Source organism: Erinaceus europaeus, chromosome 5 (assembly GCF_950295315.1).
Source record: "Erinaceus europaeus chromosome 5, mEriEur2.1, whole genome shotgun sequence".
NCBI classification, from domain to species: Eukaryota; Metazoa; Chordata; class Mammalia; order Eulipotyphla; family Erinaceidae; genus Erinaceus; species Erinaceus europaeus.
Genome location: NC_080166.1, coordinates 72,670,574 through 72,691,155, shown reverse-complemented (window position 1 = coordinate 72,691,155; position 20,582 = coordinate 72,670,574). Strand labels below are relative to the sequence as shown.

General features: G+C 37.2%; 1 protein-coding gene across 4 annotated transcripts in view; it reads left to right on the top strand.

Annotated features, from left to right (window-relative positions):
• Positions 1-20,582, top strand: part of TDRD3 (tudor domain containing 3) — a 133,419-nt gene that overhangs the window by 81,002 nt on the left and 31,835 nt on the right. For all 4 annotated transcript variants that reach the window (XM_060191421.1, XM_060191422.1, XM_060191424.1 and 1 more), the window contains 5 exons: positions 947-1,087; positions 7,582-7,738; positions 9,871-9,996; positions 13,152-13,999; positions 19,527-19,652. In XM_060191421.1, the coding sequence (XP_060047404.1) occupies positions 947-1,087; positions 7,582-7,738; positions 9,871-9,996; positions 13,152-13,999; positions 19,527-19,652 (1,398 nt within the window). The remainder of the gene's footprint in view (positions 1-946; positions 1,088-7,581; positions 7,739-9,870; positions 9,997-13,151; positions 14,000-19,526; positions 19,653-20,582) is intronic.

The following is a 20,582-nucleotide window of genomic DNA, read 5'->3' as shown; positions in this document are numbered from 1 at the left end:
TTGGAATGAATACATTTGAGAGTTTTAGGCATTCAGATTAAATTTAAAATAATGAAACCAACATAGATCAACAAAGGAATGAGTGCTAAAGGGAAGAAAAGGGTCAGGAGTGAACCTGATAACTTTCCAACCCTAGAGGCTGAATGAAAGAAGATGAATCTGCCACTATGTGACCAGTAAGAGATGAGCAAAACAAAGAAATACAAAAAAATTGTAACACAAAGGGTTATCATTGTAGTTAAAAAAAATTCTTATTTAGAATAGTCAAGAAAATAATGTTAAGATGTTACCTGAGGCTTAACACACAACTGGGAAGGTTGTTCATTTTCTCAGCATTTCTTATTCCTGTGAATGATGATAAGATGCAAAATATGATGTGAAGATAAAGTATAAGTGTTCAGGCATCAATGAATGGGTTAATGTGATGAAAATGGATTTAAGTTCTATAGTATTATTTCAGTTTTTCAGTGGGGTTATAATAAGGCTAACATTGTCAATGTGGAAGAAGATGCTAGTTTTATTTTCGTCATTGAGGAATTAATGTTTTACATTAGACAATAGTTTGCATAACATTTCCCACTTTTCCATATAACAATACAACCCCCATTAGGTCCTCTGTCATCCTTTTTGGACCTGTATTCTTCTCCCCCTTCCCTCCCCCCACACACATACCCCAGAGTCTTTTACTTTGGTGCAATACACCAACTCCAGTTCAGGTTCTACTTGTGTTTTCTCTTCTGATATTGTTTTTCAACTTATGTGTGAAAGTGAGATCATTACATACTGAGAATGATTTTAAAATAATTAATGAACACTTTAATTTCTCACATATTAGATTTTAACTACAGTTTTGCTAGTGCTTCTAGTTGTAATAGTCTTTCAAGCTGTTTTTTAAATTTTTAAATGGTATTTATTTGCATGTCTTTTATCTTTCTCTTATCTAAAGACCAAGACATTTGGAGGAGGTGGAGGTGGCGCTAGAAGTAACCTCAACATTAGTGCTGTTGGTAATCGAAACCGGGACGTTTTACAGAAAGAAAAGCCAATCAAATCAGAGGGGAAACATGAAGGTGTCTATAGAGAACTGGTAAGGCTAAAGAACCAGTGACAGAGTTAATGTGTTCTTTCTTTAACTGTCTTTACTTTTAAAAATTATTTTTCACAGCTACCACTTGTTTTGACAAGTGTACTACAGATGTCACAACTAGAAGAAAGCTTTCATTAAGATTTACAGTGAATTTGTTTAGGTTTGTGTTTTATTTTTTTATTCAGGTAGTATTGATTTGCAATATTAGGGTTTTAGATATACAACTTTACCTATTTTGAAATAGTGTGTTGCTAAGCCATGTAAATCAGCAAGGTATATGTCGCTCTTCTTCCTCTGAAGTTCATGAGGGCCCCATCCTTCCTATCCCTTTTTACTAGCTCAGTTCTGCATCAGAGTCCTTGGTCTTTTTTTGATCTATTTCTTTATTTTTTATTTTTTTATTATCACGTGAGTGTGAGCATCCAGTGTTTTGCTTTTCCCTTCTGCCTCATATGGCTACAATTGAGCCACTCTAGTTCTGTTCATGTTGTAACAAAAGATAAGATCCCGGTCTTTCTTATAGCTAAGTAGTATTTCATTGTGCAATTATATAACATCTTTTTTATCCCTTTTGTTGTTGGACACTTGAATTTTTTTTTCACAGATCTTGACTATTCTAAATAAGACTGCAATGAACATAAGTGTGCATATATCTCTTGATCAGAGTTTTCGTGTACTTTGGATAGATACTTAGGAGTAGAATTATAGATCATAGTCTACGGCCATACTACCCTGAACACACCGATCTCGGAAGCTAAGGAGGGTCGGGCCTGGTTAGTATTTGGATGGGAGAATTACAGATCATATTGTAGGCCTGTTTTTAATGTTTCTAGAAATCTCTCTACTGTCTACTCTAGGAGGGAAGCCAACAGTTAGACACTGAAATGGTCCCACAACATCATACACTGGGTCTCTAGTGCCTTCCAACCTCCTCCTGCTTCCCTCCTTTAGAGTTTTAGAAAAATTTGTCTTGTTTAAAAAAATTACTTAAAACTTCTATTTCACTTAAATATCCAAAATAAGAATTTTTTTTAACTACAATGATAACCCTGGTGGCAATTTAAAAAAAAAGTGCTATACGTACACAATGGAATGCTACTCAGCTATGAAGAATGATGAAGTCACCTTCACCTCATCTTGGATAGAGTTTGAAGGAATCATGTTAAGTGAGATAAGCCAGAAAGAAAAGGACAAATATGGGATGATCTCACTGATGGACAGAAGTTGACAAATCAAAATAGGAAGGGGAAACAGAAGTGCGCCTTGGGTTAGGTCTGGTGTACTATATATACCAAAGCAAAGGGTGCTGGGGGTTGGGGAGCTTTCAGGTCCTGGAGCAGGATGGCAGAGGAGGACCTAGGCTGGGGGTAAAAGAGTGTCTTGCAGAAATTTTACAACTGTTACCCATGTACCAACAACTGTATTTACTATAAACCATTAATGCCTCCAATAAGAAAAGAAGAAAGTCTTTATCTGGGCAAATAATTGGAAGGAGGCACTTTAAGCTATTGGATAGATTTGCTTCTTGTCATTCCTAGATATAGCTGTATGAGAATTTATACTCCTTACCATTAAACTCCCCCCCCACGGATTAATCATTTTTAATAACAGTGTCAGAGGAGTCTGCTTTATGCTGCTAAATGTAAAGCCAGATAATTCAGAAGAAAGCACATTCACCGGAAACCTTTGTATATACTGCTGTCATTGCTAATAAAAAAAAGTGAGATACAGTTATAATTTTAAAACAGTAAGTTTAAAAAAAACAGTAAGTTTTTAAAATTATAAAAAACAGTACTTTTGGTATTTTTCTATTGTATAGGACAGTATTCTTAAAAATTTATTTAGCAGATAATTTGGAGAATTACTGGCTTTAGAAAGTTTGGTTTTTGGGACCAGGTGGTGTGGCACACTTGGTTAAGCGTTCACATTACAGTGTGCAAGGACCCAGGTTCAAGCCCCTGGTCCCCACCTGCAGAGGGAAAGCTTTATGAGTGGTGAAACAGAGCTTCAGGTGTCTCTCTGTTTCTTTCTTTATCTCCCCTCTCTTCTCAATTTCTCTCTGTCTCTATCTAATAATAAATAAATAAAAATAAAAAAGTTTGATTTGGGGAGTGCAGGCGGTGGTGCATCGAGTTAACCACATATAGTATGAAGCTTAAGGACCCACATAAGTATCCAAGTTTGAGTTCCAGCTCCCCACCTGCAGGGGAGACACTTCACAAGCTGTGAAGTAGGTTTGCAGGTGTCTTTCTCTCTTCCTCTTTATCTCCCCTTCCTCTCTCAATTTTCCCTATCCTATTCAATAAAAATAAATGGAAAAAGTGGCCTCCAGTAGTGAATTTGTGGTGCTGGTACTTCTTCTTTCTAGCGTTTGCCCTTCTTCCGTAGCCAGTCAACAGTGTCAGGTTGAGCCTGATGTAAAGTTTCGAGACCTCCTTTGAATCTGGAGAGGTGGCAGTTGTTGACTATGTGGGTCATAGTCTGTCTGTAGCCGCAGGGGCAGTTCGGGTCGTCTCTGGCTCCTTAGCGATGGAACATAGCGGCGCACCGGCCATGGCCTGTTCGATAGCGATTGAGAAGGGCCCAATCAGAACGTGCTAGGTCAAAGCCGGGTTGACGCCTGCAGGGGTCTGTGATGAGGTGTTTGTTCTTTACCTCAGCTGACTGCTAACTCTGTTTCCAAGAGTCTGGAACAGAGAAGTTCAGTGTAGGCGTAGGAGACCAGATTGGATGACAAGACGTCAAGCGTTGAACAGGGTGGGTGAAGATATCCGCGTATATTGGCAGGTCCGGTCCAGCGTAGATGTGGGAAATGAACTTAGATGATGCCGCATCCCAACGAATATCTGGCGGGGCGATGTTGCTAAGAACTGGCAGCCATGGAACCGGGGTGGAACGAATGGTTCCAGAAATTATCCTCATGGAGGAATATAATTTGGAATCGACCAAGTGGACATGGGGGCTACGGAACCATACTGGGGCACAGTATTCTGCAGTGGAATAGCATAATGCCAGAGATGATGATCGTAGTGTGGAAGCTCTCGCGCCCCATGAGGAGCTGGCCAGTCTTGCAATGATGTTATTCCTCGCGCCCACCTTTGCTGCAGTTTTTATGAGATGTTCGCGAAATGACAGGGTGTGATTGAGAGTAAGGCCAAGATAGACTGGCTGGGCTTCATGCCGGATTCTCGTATCGCCAAGCTGCACATTAAGCTCACGCGAGGCCGAGGCATGGTGTAGATGGAAAACAGATGATACCGTTTTTGCAGTGCTAGGGATTAGTCGCCATTTTTTACAGTAATCAGATATCAGAGACATGTCTTTCGTGAGTGTTTCCTCGAGGATGTCGAACTTGGATGCCTGAGTTGCACAGCAGATGTCATCAGCGTAGATGAACTTCCTTGAAGAAGTTTCTGGGAGGTCATTGATGTAAATATTAAATAGCGTAGGAGCCAGAACAGAGCCCTGGGGGAGGCCACTTGAGACAAGTCTCCATCTGCTAGACTTGTCACCCAGATGCACCCGGAATCTTCTGTTTTGGAGAAGAAACGATATAGTGTTGGCCACCCATGGAGGCAGGCATCTTGAGATCTTGACTAGGAGACCAAGGTGCCAGACCGTGTCATAGGCTGCTGTGAGATCAACAAAGACAGCACCCGTCTTTAAATTCTTCTGGAATCCATTTTCATTGTAAGTTGAGAGGGCCAGGACTTGTTCGAAGGTAGATCTTCCTGGGCGGAAACCAGCTTGGCCGGGTGATAGGAATTTCTCTGTAAGAGGAGAAATACGTGACAGAAGCAGCCTCTCAAGGAGTTTGTAACACACAGAGAGGAGAGAAATTGGTCTATAGCTGGCGGCTAAAGACCCAGTGTTGGGTCTTTCTTTGGTTTCAAAACTGCTATTATCTTCGCACGATGCCAAATTTTGGGCATAGATTCGGATTCCAAGATGTGGGACAGGAATGTAGTGAGCCACTTCTTTGCCACGGGGCCCAAGTTAAGAATGAGTTCTGGGGTGGTGTTATTATAGCCAGCAGCCGTTCCCAGTTTAACCCTCTTCAAAGCGTCTTCCAGTTCAGACAGTGTAAAGGGAGAGAGTTTTGGAGATGGACAAGATAAACGGAAGTGGGATGACCACTCATGGGAAATTTCTCTTTTCCAGACTGGGTCGATCTTAGCACGTCCAACTTGAGTTAGGTGACTGGCCACTGAGTTTGGAGATACGGGAGGACGGGAGACAGGAGAGGGTTGGCTACCGGCACCCAGACTATGAAGAAGCTTCCAGGCTTTCCTACTTGAGTGGGTGAAGTTCAGACTTTCCGTGAGTTGTTGCCAGTGGGCTTGGCGTGCTGCATCCAGGGAGGCAATGAGGTGGTCGGCCACATCTGGGTCGCCCGACTCATCATACTGCTTTAGTAGTTGCTCGCATTCAGCATCAAGACCAGGCGTATAGTTAGCACGTCTCCCACGAGGAATAGCTTGGGAAGCTGCTTTGAAGATGGCTTGGCAGAAGCGCCTGTAGGAATCTTCAGAGGGGAATAGAGTTAATTGGAATTGCAGGAATAGATGTGTTGGTAAGATCACTGAACAGACGCCAGTTTGCTTTCCGAAAGTTTTATCTTAGTTTGTCCGAGCACAGAATCAGTGGGAGCTGGAGACCAATGTGGATGATAGCTGGGCGGTGATGACTATGCTGGTACTGAGCCCCAGTGATAACCCTGGGGGAAAAAAGGTTGTTATTTTTTTCAGATCATTTTTGTAGGGATAATGATTTATAGTACAGATGCTAACACATCAATACAATTTCTTTTCCTTTTATTGAACATTAATGGTTTACAGTATTGTTCTTGTCACAGGTACAACCTTTCCTCTCTTCATGATAGGTGTTTGTAAGATACTCTTTTTTTTTTTTCTTTTCCTATCTTCCTTCCTTCCTTAATCCCTTCCTCCCTTCCTCTCTTCCTCCCTCCATCCTTTCCTTCCATCCTCCCTTGATCCTCCCCCTTCCTTCCTTTCTTTTGATAGAATATAGAGAAATAGAAAGCTAGAGGGAGGAAGAGTGGAGTTTCCCTCACTATTTCCAACAAGTGGGGTCTAGGAGCTTGAACCAGGTCCTTCTGTATGGTAACATGTATGCCCTACCCAATGTGCCACCATCTGGCCCCTACATTAGGTTTTTAATGACAAGGGTGAATCACAGTTTTGATGAGCAGCTCTCATTACATTTACTTTAGTATATTGACAGCAGAGAGATATAGTGTATCTTATATAGCAATTCTGATCTGTTGACAGTAACTAATATAAATAGTCTGTATTTGGAAAGGTACATTCAAGATTTGTACTTTGTTTTTATCAATGAATACATAAAGATCAGAGTAAGTATATACAACATATTCTGTTTTTTTAATATTTATTCCCTTTTGTTGCCCTTATTGTTTCATTGTTGTAGTTATTATTGTTGTTATATCATCATTGTTGGATAGGATACAGAGAAATGGAGAGAGGAGGGGAAGACAGAGAGGGGGAGAGAAAGACACCTGCAGACCTGCTTTACTGCTTGTGAAGTGACTCCCCTGCAGGTGGGGAGCCAGGGGCTCAAACTGGGATCCTTATGCTTTGTGCCACCTATGCTTAACCCACTGTGCTACCGCCTGACTCCCACAATGTATACTGTTTTAAGGCCTATGTTAATTAAGTCTTAGCTTTATAAACTTTACATGTGAATAATTTTTTTTCATGTAATATATTTTATAACTTAAACAGTTCTTAAATTCTATTCATGTTCAGATTTTTTTAAATAAAACTTTGGAATCTGATATTTGCAAAGTAAAATTTTCCTCTTTGAACTACAGAGTGTCAAAGCACCACAGATAGTATGTATAATGAATATACATCAGAATACTGAAAAGAACAACAACAACAAAATATTGAAAAAAGCAAAATTACTGCATTACAGTTTTTTTCCCTAAGGCTTACAACTATCAACCTTGAAATCTTTTCATTAAGTAGTATTCACTGTCAATATTATTTTCAAAAACCCGATTCTTATGTAGTATACAATTTTCATTTTTGTTTCATACATGTGAAATCAGAGAGTGCTCAAAGCACAGTCCCACTTATATGAGATTTTTCTTTGCCTTTTTATACATAGAATAAGTGAGTTAGGGGGTCGAATCAGGTGGTGATGCACCAGTACACATATTACAATGTACAAAGACCCAGGTTCAAGCCCCTGGCCCTCTCCTGCAGGATGTTAACTTTGTGAGTTGTGCAGTAGTGCTGCACGTATCTTGTTTCTCCCTTTCTATCTTCCCTTTTCTTCCCAATTTCTGTCTCTACCCAATAATAAATGGGTAAATTATTAAGAAAAAGCCCAGATAAATGCTACACAATAGTTTTTCTATAATCATGAGATAAAAATTCAGTTTAAAGCAATGTATAAAACCTATGCTTTCTTTATTTGTCAGCTAATAGCATACTTTCCATTTCATGCAGGTTGATGAAAAAGCTCTGAAGCACATAACAGAAATGGGCTTCAGTAAGGAAGCATCAAGGCAAGCTCTTATGGATAATGGCAACAATTTAGAAGCGGCATTGAATGTGCTACTTAACAGCAATAAACAGAAACCTCTTACAGGTCCACCTCTGAGAGGTATAATTTATTAGGTATAATTTATTAAGCAGTGTGCCAAGTAGTATTGTCTGTTTCACAGAGAGTGTGTATTGTTGACAAAAGTTGGATTTGTTACTTTGTAAGCTGTAACACCATGCACATTGTGGTAAGTGGAAGTAACACTGATTTTGGAACCATAGACTTATGCAGATTTCTCTTGTGTCATTGTCTTAATCTTCATATAAGGTAGACCTAATAATTTTTAGTTGGGTTATTATGAGTAATAGAAAACTATATATTGGGAGTCTAGCAGTAGGGCAGCAGGTTAAGCTCAGGTGATGCAAAGTGCAAGGACTGGTATAAGATCCTGGTTCAAGCCCCTGCTCTCCACCTACAGAGGGGTTGGTTGCTTTGCAAGTGGTGGAGCAGGTCTGCAGGTGTCTATCTTTCTCTCCCCCCTCTGTCTTCCCCTCCTCTCTCCATTTCTCTCTGTCCTATCCAACAACAATGATATCAATAACAACAACAATAACTACAACAATAAAACAACAAGGGCAACAAAAGGGAATGAATAATAAATATTAAAAAAATCTTTAAAAAAGAGAAAAATATATTGGTGAGTTCTTTTCTTCCCATTTTATCAAGAGGTTAATGGTTTATCGCACAGCTGTCAACATGGGGACTTCCTTTCCCAACTCTGCATGGGTGTCTGCAAAATACTCTCAGCCTGAATCTAGGAGCCCCCCCCTTCCCCCTCCTCCACTCTTTCCCCAGAGTTCCTTGCTTTGGTGCAGTTCCCCATCCCCAGTCCAAGTTTCACCCTGTATTGTCCTTCTGAGTGTGACCAATGAGCAGTCCTCTCTCTCATCCTGACTGGTCCCACCCAATACTTTTCCTTCAAGTTCCAACCAAAGTGAGGCAAAGATTAGGATTTTAGAGTTTCTATTCTAGTATTTGGCCTTGATTCCCCAGAATTGTTCATATTGCTTTGTCCATTTTGTTCTCACTTTCCTGATATCTTTGCTTCTTTTGTTGTGTTGCTGCTGTTTGTGTTTCCAATTCTATTCTACCATTGATCAATTCATTTAAAATTGGAGTTTGTTTACTACTAATTGTGTAGGACTCCTTTCAGTAATTCAGTAATTCTTTTTTTTTTGTAATGCCACCAGACTTATCACTGGGGCTCAGTGCTGGCATTATAAATCCACTGCTCCCAGCAGCCCTGTTTTCCTTTTATTTTCTTTCTTTCTTCTATACTTGATAAGACAGAAATTGAGAGGGCAGGGGAGATAGAGTGGAAGGGAGAAAGACACCTGTAGATCTGCTTCACTACTCGTAAAGTGCCCATCTATAGGTGGGGAGCAGAAGCTTGAACCCAGGTCCTTATGTATGGTAATATGCGCACTTAACTGGGTGCACCACTACTCAGCTCCCTCAGTATAAATCTTGCAAGGCACTATTGGTGGTGTTGAATTGTTTCATTTTCTAAATGTTTGGGAAGGTTTTATTTTCTCTTCCATACTTGAAAGATCATTTGACAGGGTATAGTATTCACGGTTGGGAAATCTTTATCCTTTAGTACAGTTAATATGTCATTCTATTCTCTTGTTTCTAGTGTTTGTGGTGAGAAATATGAAGGTAGCATGATGGTTCTGCCTTTGTGTGTCAATATTTCTTCCCTAGTGGCTTTCATTAGCTTTTCTTTGTCTTTACTTTTACATAGTAGTGTATGGACCTTTATGAACTTTGTCTGTTTTTCCCTATAAGTTATATATGTCCTGCTTTAGTTTGTTGATTTGTCTTTTCTTTTTTAAATATTTTATTGAGGTATTCATGGTTTACAGTATAGTCATTGACACACAGGCTCAACCTCTCATCTCCGCATGATAGTTGCCTAGGTGGCACTCACTCCCCCAACCTACACTGTTTCCCCTCATCATGCACCAGGACCCCAGTGACTCTTTATCCCATCCCATTCGCTCCTTTCCTTGAGTCTTTTGCTTTGATGTAAAACACTATGCCCAACCCAGGTTTCACCTTACATTTTCCCTTAACTTTTTTTCTTTAAGCTCACCCATGAGTGAGATCAATTGGTACTGGTCCTTCTCTTTCATCTCCTTTGCAATATCTTGATCAAAACTTGAATGTATCATGTTTTTCTTCTTTTTAAGGTAAAGGAAAAGGCAGGGGGCGAATAAGATCTGAAGATGAGGAAGACCTGGGAAGTGCAAGGCCATCTGCACCAAGTACATTATTTGATTTCTTGGAGTCTAAAATGGGGACACTGAATGTGGAAGGTAAGCTAACTTAAAGTAGATTTCTTTTTAAAAGATGAATGCCAGATGATCTTACCTAAGGTAGAACTTAAGAAAACAGGGACATAATGGGAAAAACACAAAATCAAACTTAGATTGGATGTGGCATATTGCACTGAAACAGAACCCTGTGGGAGGCCCAGAAAGTAGGAGATAGAGAGGGTGTTGGGAGTCCTGGTGTATGATGGATGAAAAGGACCTAAATTGAAGGTGAGAGTGTTGTACAGACACCTATCATGGGGAGATGAAAAGTTGTATCCATGTGCTAGTAATAGTACTATAAGTCATTAACTTCCCAACAGAATGAGAAAAGAAAAACAAAACAAAAAAAAACTTTTATTTGCAATTATAAAAAACATCATAGTAAACAACAATATTTTCCTCTACCTCAGGTGTTTATAGTTTTAATTACCAATTTCATGTTTGACCAAAACAAAATAAAATATAACAAAAACAAAAAAATTCATTTCTGCATTCTGAAAATGCTAAGTGAAGGCTTATTTTGCTATATAACTATATGAGATCACCAAGATGATTTCTCCAAGTTTATTAGATAAAAGACTTAGCATGAACAGATTGTTTTATTAGAGAACAGGTTATTGTATATTTTCATTGTAAAATATACATTTCATATGTAATGTATGAACATATTCAGACAGTGAATGAATATTAACCTACAATATTAGGTATTTTATAACATATTTTAGTGATTAACTTGTTAAAAGAAACGTGTTAAATGGATATCATTTTAAGTATAGAATTTGGTAAATATGTTTTCAAAGTATAATTCTAAAAAATTAGGACAATATACTTTGAATTTTCTGTCTGAATAAAACTAAAACTCAGAAATACAATACTTATATAGCAAATGGAAAGTTTCAGATTTCATTTTTGAATGAACAGTGTCAAATACTTATTATACATGTACTATATTTAGAGGCTCTATCTGCATCTGTCTCAATCTGAGGACAAATATGCATATAAACAACTAACAATTATTCATTATCGAATGGATTGAGTACCATAGGCTAGAGTTATAATCTTCAGTTGTAAACCTGAATATTCTTCATTCTTTTCTTTCAGGCCTTTTGATTTTCTTTTTCTTAATGTAAATGAGACTTAATAGACATAAGAGCAGTATTTTTATGATATATTGGCTTTCTTTTGCTGTATAACAAATTACCACAAAAATCAGTGACTTAAATAAATTAAAATTTATTATCATAGTTTAAAATTTATCATTAAAATTTATTATTAGGATTTCAGGGACAGCTTAGTTGAGTTCTTGACTCAAGGCCTCAGATACTGAAATCAAAAGCTTAATTTACTTGGTCTGTATTCTTATTAAAGAGATTTTGGATCTTCTTTCACTTGTTAGCAAATGCGGTTATATATGGTTGTAAAACTGAAGTTCCTATTTTCTTTATTCCTGTTGCTTCTCTGATGCTTTTAGTACTAGTTGCCCTCATTTGTTGCCACGTGACTCTTTCAGTCGGATGTTTACAACATGTATGTCTGCTTCTATGTGTCCTACTTTGTCCCAAGGCTTGAACCTGGGCCATGGGCATGGCATGGCATGGCACGCACCCTACCTGGTAGACTCTCTGCTCTCTTTATTTTAATCAAGTTTCAGTTCAGTTAGTTTGACTTATGAATTTCCAGATTTAATTTTGTTGGCTCAAGAGAATTGATCGTAGGAAGGAAATATACAATGGAAATAGCTTGAGTTGAAAGGCAGCAAACCAGGTCAAAAAGGCAGAAAATATGTATATGTTAGGCTGTGTGTTCTTCTGAAATGTTCTCTATGGAAAATTTCACCCATTCTTCGATTCTTGTGTACATTTACATCCAATTGTGCCAAACATCATCACTCTTCATTCTCCCATGCAACTGATTGCAATTAATGGGGGACACAGGGATGAATGTTTACTAAGTTGGTGGCCATCAACTCTTGGTATAATAGGATGTGTAACTACTAACCTCTACTTGCCATCATCTGTTCCTACCCATCCATAACTTTTTATTGCTTATAGGTCTGATTCCTTTCTTACCATTTTCTTTGTTTGTTTATTTATTTATTTGCCTTCAGGGTTATTGCTGGGGCTCGGTGCCTGCACCATGAATCCACTGCTCCTAGAGCCTATTTTTCCCCTTTTGTTGCCCTTGTTGTTTTAGCCTTATTGTGGTTATTATTATTGTTGTTCATGTCGTTGTTGGATAGGACAGAGAGAAATGGAGAGAGGGGAGACAGAAGGGGAGAGAAAGATAGACACCTGCAGACCTGCTTTACTGCCTGTGAAGTGACTCCCTTGCAGGTGGGGAGCCGGGGGCTCGAACTGGGATCCTTATGCCGGCCCTTGTGCTCTGCGCCACGTGCGCTCAACCCACTGTGCTACCACCCAGCCCCTGATTTTGTTTATTTTTTAAGTGCAGTATTGCTCTAAGTTTTTAGATAGTGCTTTTGGATTAACAGGAAATTATTTCTATTCTGTTTTTTGAGTTTATTACATATATTAATAGTGAATAGTGCTACTTAGTGTATTGCCACAAATAAGTACAGAGAATAATTGATATTGACAGTTATTATTCAGAAACTCTTTTAGCAGCTTGAGTTGTTGGAATCCTCATTCAAACCTTTGAATACATGGTAAAGCAACACACTATACAAGTAAACTGTTTGACCAGCCCTAGAAGTCATATATTTTTAATCCCAATACTTATCAATTTAAGATCCAGAAAGATTCTAAGGCTGTACAGAGACTAATCCTTGAATGACTGTGATAGGTATGTACTTCTAAACTGGCGTAGGATTCAGAAAATGAAGTGAACAAGGACTGTATATGTGTAACTTGCAGTTCTATTTTATGAATGTCTTCTGAAATAAATGGCCAGAATAACATACATAGATAGCTGTACTAGAGGAAAACAGTTATTTGATGACAAAGACAAATCACTTATTAATATGACTAATTAGGGACATTACATTAGAAATATAGAGCTCTAAAGAAGTAGAGAAGATTAAGAGAATAAGGTATGCAAGATGTTAAAATAATAATTTTCTATTAGCATAATAACTTTAGGCTTTTAAAGATAATTGTGCAGTCTGTGTGCTAATATGTATATTATTTATTTTTCAGAACCTAAATCACAATCACAGCAACTTCATCAAGGACAAAACAGATTATCAAATACTGAGCAAAATGGAGTAAAAGATAATAATCAACCAAAGCATTTTCCACGAAATGATACTAGGCAGCCGCGAAATGAAAAACCTCCGCGTTTTCAAAGAGATGTGCAAACTTCCAAATCAGTTTTAGAAAGCAGTGGATTACCTAGAAACCGAGGTTCTGAAAGATTGAATACTGCTTCACCTGAAGTTTGGACTGAAGAGAGAATTAAATGTGATAGACCATATTCTAGATATGATAGAACTAAAGATACTTCATATCCTTCAAGTTCTCAGCACAGTGACGGTGCTTTTAGAAAAAGGGATAACTCTATGCAGAACAAATCAGGCAAAGTTCCCTACTATGCAGAAGCAAAGGAAAGTCCACTTCCTCCAGAATCTGTGGATTATTATAATCAAAAACGTGGGAAAAAAGAAAACCAAATTGTAAATCCTGACCAGTTTTATGACAGGAAACCACGAACAGTAAGTAATGAAGCTTTCAGTGGTGTAAAAGTTGAAAAGCATTTTAATGTAAATACTGATTACCAGAATCCTGTCCGAACTAACAGTTTCATTGGAGTTCCAAATGGAGAGTCAGAAATGATACTGAAAGGAAGGCGAGTAGGACCTATTAAACCAACTGTTCCCATCACAACTACATCCTATGATGATAAAATATTTTACAATAGTGGACCCAAAAGAAGATCTGGGCCAATTAAGCCAGAAAAAGTACTAGAATCATCTATTCCTATGGAGTATGCAAAACTGTGGAAACCTGGAGATGAATGTTTTGCACTTTATTGGGAAGACAACAAGGTATGTATACTATAAAGTTATATGCCAATATCACTAAATGTGACATTCTTATAAGACTTCAGAGAGTTTTTGGGACTATTGAGTTTAGTTCTATATATGAAATTATAATATTTGAACAAATTTATACACATAAAATTAGAAAAGCAAAGTATGTAATATTTTTATGAATGCTTAAAAAATTCTATAGATCTGGCGAGATTTAGTTTGATTTTAGCTTACTTAACCAAAGAGTATTATAGAAGTGATTATGTGATGTTTAGTAATTTCATTTATCATCAAATGAACTATTAATAATTGTTTTTCTCTATAGTAAAATTACACTGACTTACCAATCATCTGAGGTATTGGTCTTGACGAATGGAGGAAATAAGTGATTATATTCCAAATCTAGTAATGTTTGAAATGTTTGGTAAACAATTCAAGATTTTATTTGAAATTCTGTAAGAATTGTATATCCGCCAACTAATACCAAGAAGCCATGAAAAAGCCTAAAAACAAGCCTCTACAAAATCAGGGCTGTATTTGTGAACTATGTCTGCTAGAAGAAAATATAGTGCTCTTTAGTAGAACCTCTTCAGTATTTCATCTGTAGTATATAGGCATTCTGCAGAAAATCGGGGGGCATCATTTAAAAAACAAAATATGAATGACTAGAAACAGAATAATAACACAACTAAAGATATTTAGATATTAGACTTAGCAAACAAATTCTTGAGTGAATATTGAGTATTCAATAAACTGTAATTGAATGGCTGCTGTCAGGCTTTTGAAATATATAAGATAGTTCTAACTGTTCTATCCAAAGTACCCTGGTACCTTCAAATACCTGATGAGATTGTCAATAAAACCTTACTTTTAACTATAATTGCCTCAAAAAAATTGGTAATTTCATCTGTTGCTTTTGCTGGAAATATTTAAAATAATGACAAAACTTCTAAAGTCACAGCACCCAGGGATACCCAAAGTGTTTTTGAGCTTTTTGAATATTCTTGAATCATTCAAGGATCTTTCAAGGTAACTGCTTCAATTTTAACTGGATATATACTGTTATTTAAGAGCGAAAGACTGTGAGTTAGCTCTTCATAGATTATACCATTAAGAATATAAGGTAAACAATAATAATCCTTCAAATGAAATGGCTTTAATTATCTTCTGAAACCACCTGATCTTAGAGATAGTTTTTAAATGTTGTGTTAAGATTAGTTTCTTGTTTCAAAGATTTGTGAGAATTACAGTGGTTATCTTTGGAAGGTGGGAGGGTGAGGATACAGAACTTTGGTGGTGGGTGTGGCATGGAACTATATACACTGCAATCTTATGATCTTGTAAACCACTGTTAATCACAAATACAAATTTATAAAGAGATTAAATTTCTAATTTTCCAGCCAGAGACCAGGGTCAAGTTTTGATTTAGGATAAGGTACTAGCATTGTGGGAATATTTGAGGGATAGTATGAGCTATCATTTAAAAGAATTCTCATAATATATTTATTTATTTATTTATTATTTTATTTATTTATTTTTTTCCTCCAGGGTTATTGCTGGGCTCGGTGCCTGCACCATGAATCCACCGCTCCTGGAGGCCATTTTTCCCCTCTTTTTGTTGCCCTTGTTGTTGTAGCCTCGTTGTGGTTATTATTATTGCCATTGTTGATATTGTTCATTGTTGGATAGGACAGAGAGAAATGGAGAGAGGAGGGGAAGACGGAGAGGGGGAGAGAAAGATAGACACCTGCAGGCCTGTTTCACTGCTTTTAAAGCGACTCCCCTGCAGGTGGGGAGCCTGGGGCTCGAACCGGAATCCTTACGCCAGTCTCTGCGCTTTGCGCCACATGCGCTTAACCCACTGCGCCACCGCCCGACCCCCCATAATATTTTATATTCTCTCAAGTTTCATTTCCACAGGAAGAAATTGGACAGCCCTCCTTTTTCTTTATTCTTTTTTTTTAAATATTTATTTATTCCCTTTTGTTGCCCTTATTTTTTTTATTGTTGTAGTTATTATTGTTGTTGATGTCGCTGATGTTGGATATGACAGAGAGAAGTGGGGAGAGAAGGGGAAGACAGAGACGGGTAGAGAAACATAGAGACCTGCAGACTTAATTCACCGCCTGTGAAGTGACTCACATGCAGGTGGGGAGCCGGGGGCTCGAACCAGGATACATGCGCTTGGTGCCACCTGCGCTTAACCCGCTGTGCTACCACCCGACTCCCAGTCCTCCTTTTTCTATAGACTGCCATAATTCAGTTTTCTGGCTATAATACTGTTTTCTTAACTATAATACTGTATCAGCTTCCAAATTACTAACCTTGCCTTGATCATACTCTTCTTAAACATCATGAAAATTGCCACTACTGTGATCCCTGTTTTAGACCATATCATTCTTTCTAGTTAAAATCTAAACAACATGCATACAACGCCTCTATCAGATGGTTCTTACCATTTAGTCCTGTGTAATTTCGTATAGATTGGCCCATCTCATATTATACCACAATTTACTTTAAATTACTTCTTTCCTGCACTCATGTTCATATTTTATGTCTCTGCAATTTTCCATGAAACAAACTCCTCAGTTCTTCAGTTGACTAAATCTTCACCTGCAGAGATTTTCTAGCCTGACACAGTTGTTATCTGTTCCAAGAAGTGCTTTGCAAACGTGTCTACTTTAAGTATTGTATTACCACACTTAGGTTACAATGCTTTCCACATTATATAAAAGTTATTTTACTACCATTTGTCTTTTTTTAAACTCTAAGTTCCATAAAGAATGTCCAACTGGCTTGTTTTTGCTCACTATATCATAAATCGCTGCTGCTGAACTTAATTTGGACTGACATAATTATTACGGAAGTTTACAATTGATGTAGAGGTTTAGAAATACTGTCAAAAATGGCACTTTCTGTAGAAGGCCCTAGGCAGTTTTGTCCTGCCTGTTCTCCCCTTTACAGGGACTGGAAATAAGAAAGTCTCACTTGGCAGCACCCCACAAAACGAGAAGGGATGAACCCCACAAAAAAATCACCCAAGGTCCAATAAAATGCCTCAATCACTGAAAAACAAACAAAAAAGGAAAAAAAGAAAGAAATACTTACAAAAATTTATAGACCACACAGTATGAGGATGAGAAGTAAAAGAAGAGAAGTGAACATGATTGTATATCAAGAATTCAAATATGAAAGAAAAGGCCATGGATTAGCTTAACCTTTTTAGCAAAATGCCTGTTAGTAAAAGCTGACTTATACGTGTACTTTATCCAGGGTAATTATTTTTTTTTAGAAGAATGTGGAGCATATGGCTTGGCATCTTTACAATGTTCTGAATATGATGTCCATAATAAAAGACTGTTAGAATATGATAATGTTAAAAAAAAGAATATGGTGATGTTGTAATAGAGAGCCCAGTTACCCTCACTTGAAGAAAACACTCCTTTAAAAAGCTTTTCATTTCCATTTCATGTTCACTAAACAAAATTCAGATCTTTTAAGTTGGGTCTTAAACCAAAATTGGTTTACCTATAATAGAAGAGTATTCCAGTCAACTGGACCGATTACCTTGAAGAATAAAGTTAAGCAGTGTTGATTTTTATATGAATAGATTGCATATAAATTGTTAATATACATCAGTTTTCAGAGCAGCTAAATAACACTGGGTAAACTGGTAAAGGTATTTGTTCTTACGGTATCACAATCCTAATTGCAGCAATTGCTTACTCCTTATTCTACATTCTCCACAATCCAGTTGTCTCTGATGACAGCAGCAATGGACATTCCTCTTTGATAGCTATTTATTTATTTATTTATTTATTTATTTATTTATAAAAAGGAAACATTGACAAAACCACAGGATAAGAGGGGTACAACTCTACACAATTCCCACCACCAGAACTTCGTATCCCATCCCTTCCTCTGATAGCTTTCCTATTCTTTAGCCCCTGGGGAGTATGGACCCCAAGGTCATTGTGGGATGCAGAAGGTGGAAGGTCTGGCTTCTGCAATTGCTTCACCACTGAACATGGGCATTGACAGGTCGATCTATGCTCCCAGCCTGCCTCTCTCTTTCCCTAGTGGGGCAGGACAGTGGGGAAGCGGAGCTCCAGGACATATTGGTGGGGTTGTCTGTCCAGGGAAGTCTGGTTGGCATCCTGCTAGCATCTGGAACCTGGTGGCTGAAAAGAGAGTTAACATACAAAGCTAAACAAATTGTAAATTAAAGGTTAGAATAGTGCAGATGAAGTGTTGGGGGGTCCTCCATTTTGTAGATAGCTAGTAGGCATATTTTAGTTACATTCCAAAGGGCCTGGGGCTATACTAGTTTTTTTTTCCCCCTGAGCCTGAAATCTTTGATAGTTTTTGTCATTTATTTGCTATAGAAACTACACCATAATTCTATATTCCAATTGGTATGAGAGAATCATTTTACATTCAAGGGTTTCAGTAGCTAACACCAAAAAGTAATACAGTTTTCTTTTTGATACCCATTAATATGTAGATATTCTTCTCTACCAGTCCTTTTAGATCTGTTCTAAAATTTTACTTAACTACTCAGTGCATGGCATAACTCAGATAAATCAGAGAAATTTTCATTTACTAGTCAATATATGAATATCCAGAGTAAACTTTAAAGTAGTATTTTCTTTAAGAAAAATACTGTGGTTTTAAGGCTGCTAAGAGTAGATTTGAAAAATTCTCATTACAGTAATTAACTAATTATTATTTTTGCCTCCAGGGTTATCACTGGAGCTCTTTGCCTATACTATGAATCCACTGCTTCTGGTGGCCATTTTTTCCTTTTTTTTTTTTTAAATTGGATAGGACAGAGAGAGGAGGGTGAGATGGAAAGGGAGAAAGACACTTGCAGAAATGTTTCACTGCTTGTGAAGTGAGCCCCCTGCAGGTGAGGAGTGGGGGGGGGGCTCAAACTCATATTCTTGTGCAGGTCCTTGCACTTACAGTGTGTGCTTAACCAGGTGCACCACCGCTCAGATATTTGACATTAAACTGACAGTCATTTTGCAGTATATGCATACATCAGGTAATTATGGTGTACATGTAAGATACTTTGTCATTTACTTATTTATTTATTATTTGATAGAAACAAAGAAATTGAGAGGGGAGGGGAGATAGAGATGGGAAGAGAGAGACATACCTGCAGCCCTGCTTCACTCATGAAGTTCTTCCTCCCCCTTCAGGTGGGGACCAGGGGCTTGAACCTGGGTCTTTGCGCACTGTAGTGTATGCACTTAACCAGTTGTACCACTGCCTAGCCCTTCAGTTTTCTTTATAAAAGAATAATTTAGAAAAGACTCTAGATTTCAAAAATTATAACATTTAGTAATTGCATTTTAAATCAAATAATGCCCTTTGTGAACTATGTGGTCATATTTTTAAATTCTTTTTTATCATTTTGTTGGTGGGTGTGATATGGAATTATATCCTGTAATCTTATAATTTTGTAAACCACGCTTAGTTACAAATTAAAAAAAAGGCTTGGAAAAAAATAAAATGAAATTCCCTTTTATCTCCTCAGTTTTATCGAGCAGAAATTGAAGCTCTCCATTCTTCAGGTATGACAGCAGTTGTTAAGTTTATTGATTACGGAAACTATGAAGAGGTTCTATTGAGCAACATCAGGCCCATTCAAACAGAAACGTGGGTATGTGATCCAAATTCTCTACAAAGGCATAAGCTATTTTGAAGAAAACATATAACTCTAAAAGATTAGTTATAGTTGCACAGTTTACAAGTGGAAAATATTTCACATTTGCTCAAAACTGGCTACGCCTGAAGTAAGACTTTAATAATTATAACTAAACTACAGTAAAAATAAATGCACTGGAGACATTTTTCTTGTATAATGCTATTTATTATATTATGCTTTGGAAAATAGATGCTCTTATTGATATGCTTGCCCAAAGTTTGTATGTAGAAGATGGATTTTATGCATATTATGTTCTTTTGTAGCATGTTACCTTAAATTTGACTAGATTATTCCCAGCAGCTGTCAGTTTTAAACTTCTGCTGGATACATATATATTTTTATTCTCTTAGTTACAAACAGAACTATAAAAACACTTTAAATTATATATGAATGCATACTGCATTGACTACATATATATTTACATATGTGTATTTATAGATGCACTATAATATCTGTTTAGTAACTGTTTAATTTATTGTCATATGTTATCTCAAAACTGTGTGGTAATTTTGATGATGTAAGTTAGCATATATTGATCTAATGGAGATCATCTTATATGGGATTTATGTGGCTATATTTAGAGAAATATTCTCAACTGTACGCAAAGGCAGGACAGGCATATTAAAATTTGTTTCATAAAGTTTTAAATTTTTCTTTTTTAAATTTGTAGATAGTTTTTTTTAACTTGCCATTAGAAGTTTAATATGCTGTTATTTTCCTAACATTTCAAGATACACTAAGAAAATATGTTACGTAGTCAGTTACATAATTATATAAACATTGGGTTTCAGAAGTCATTACATATTTTTGCATAGAAAATACATCGTGGCATTCCTGATAACCCAACATACAGGTTTTTTTTTTTATCTGTTTTTAATTTAGTTT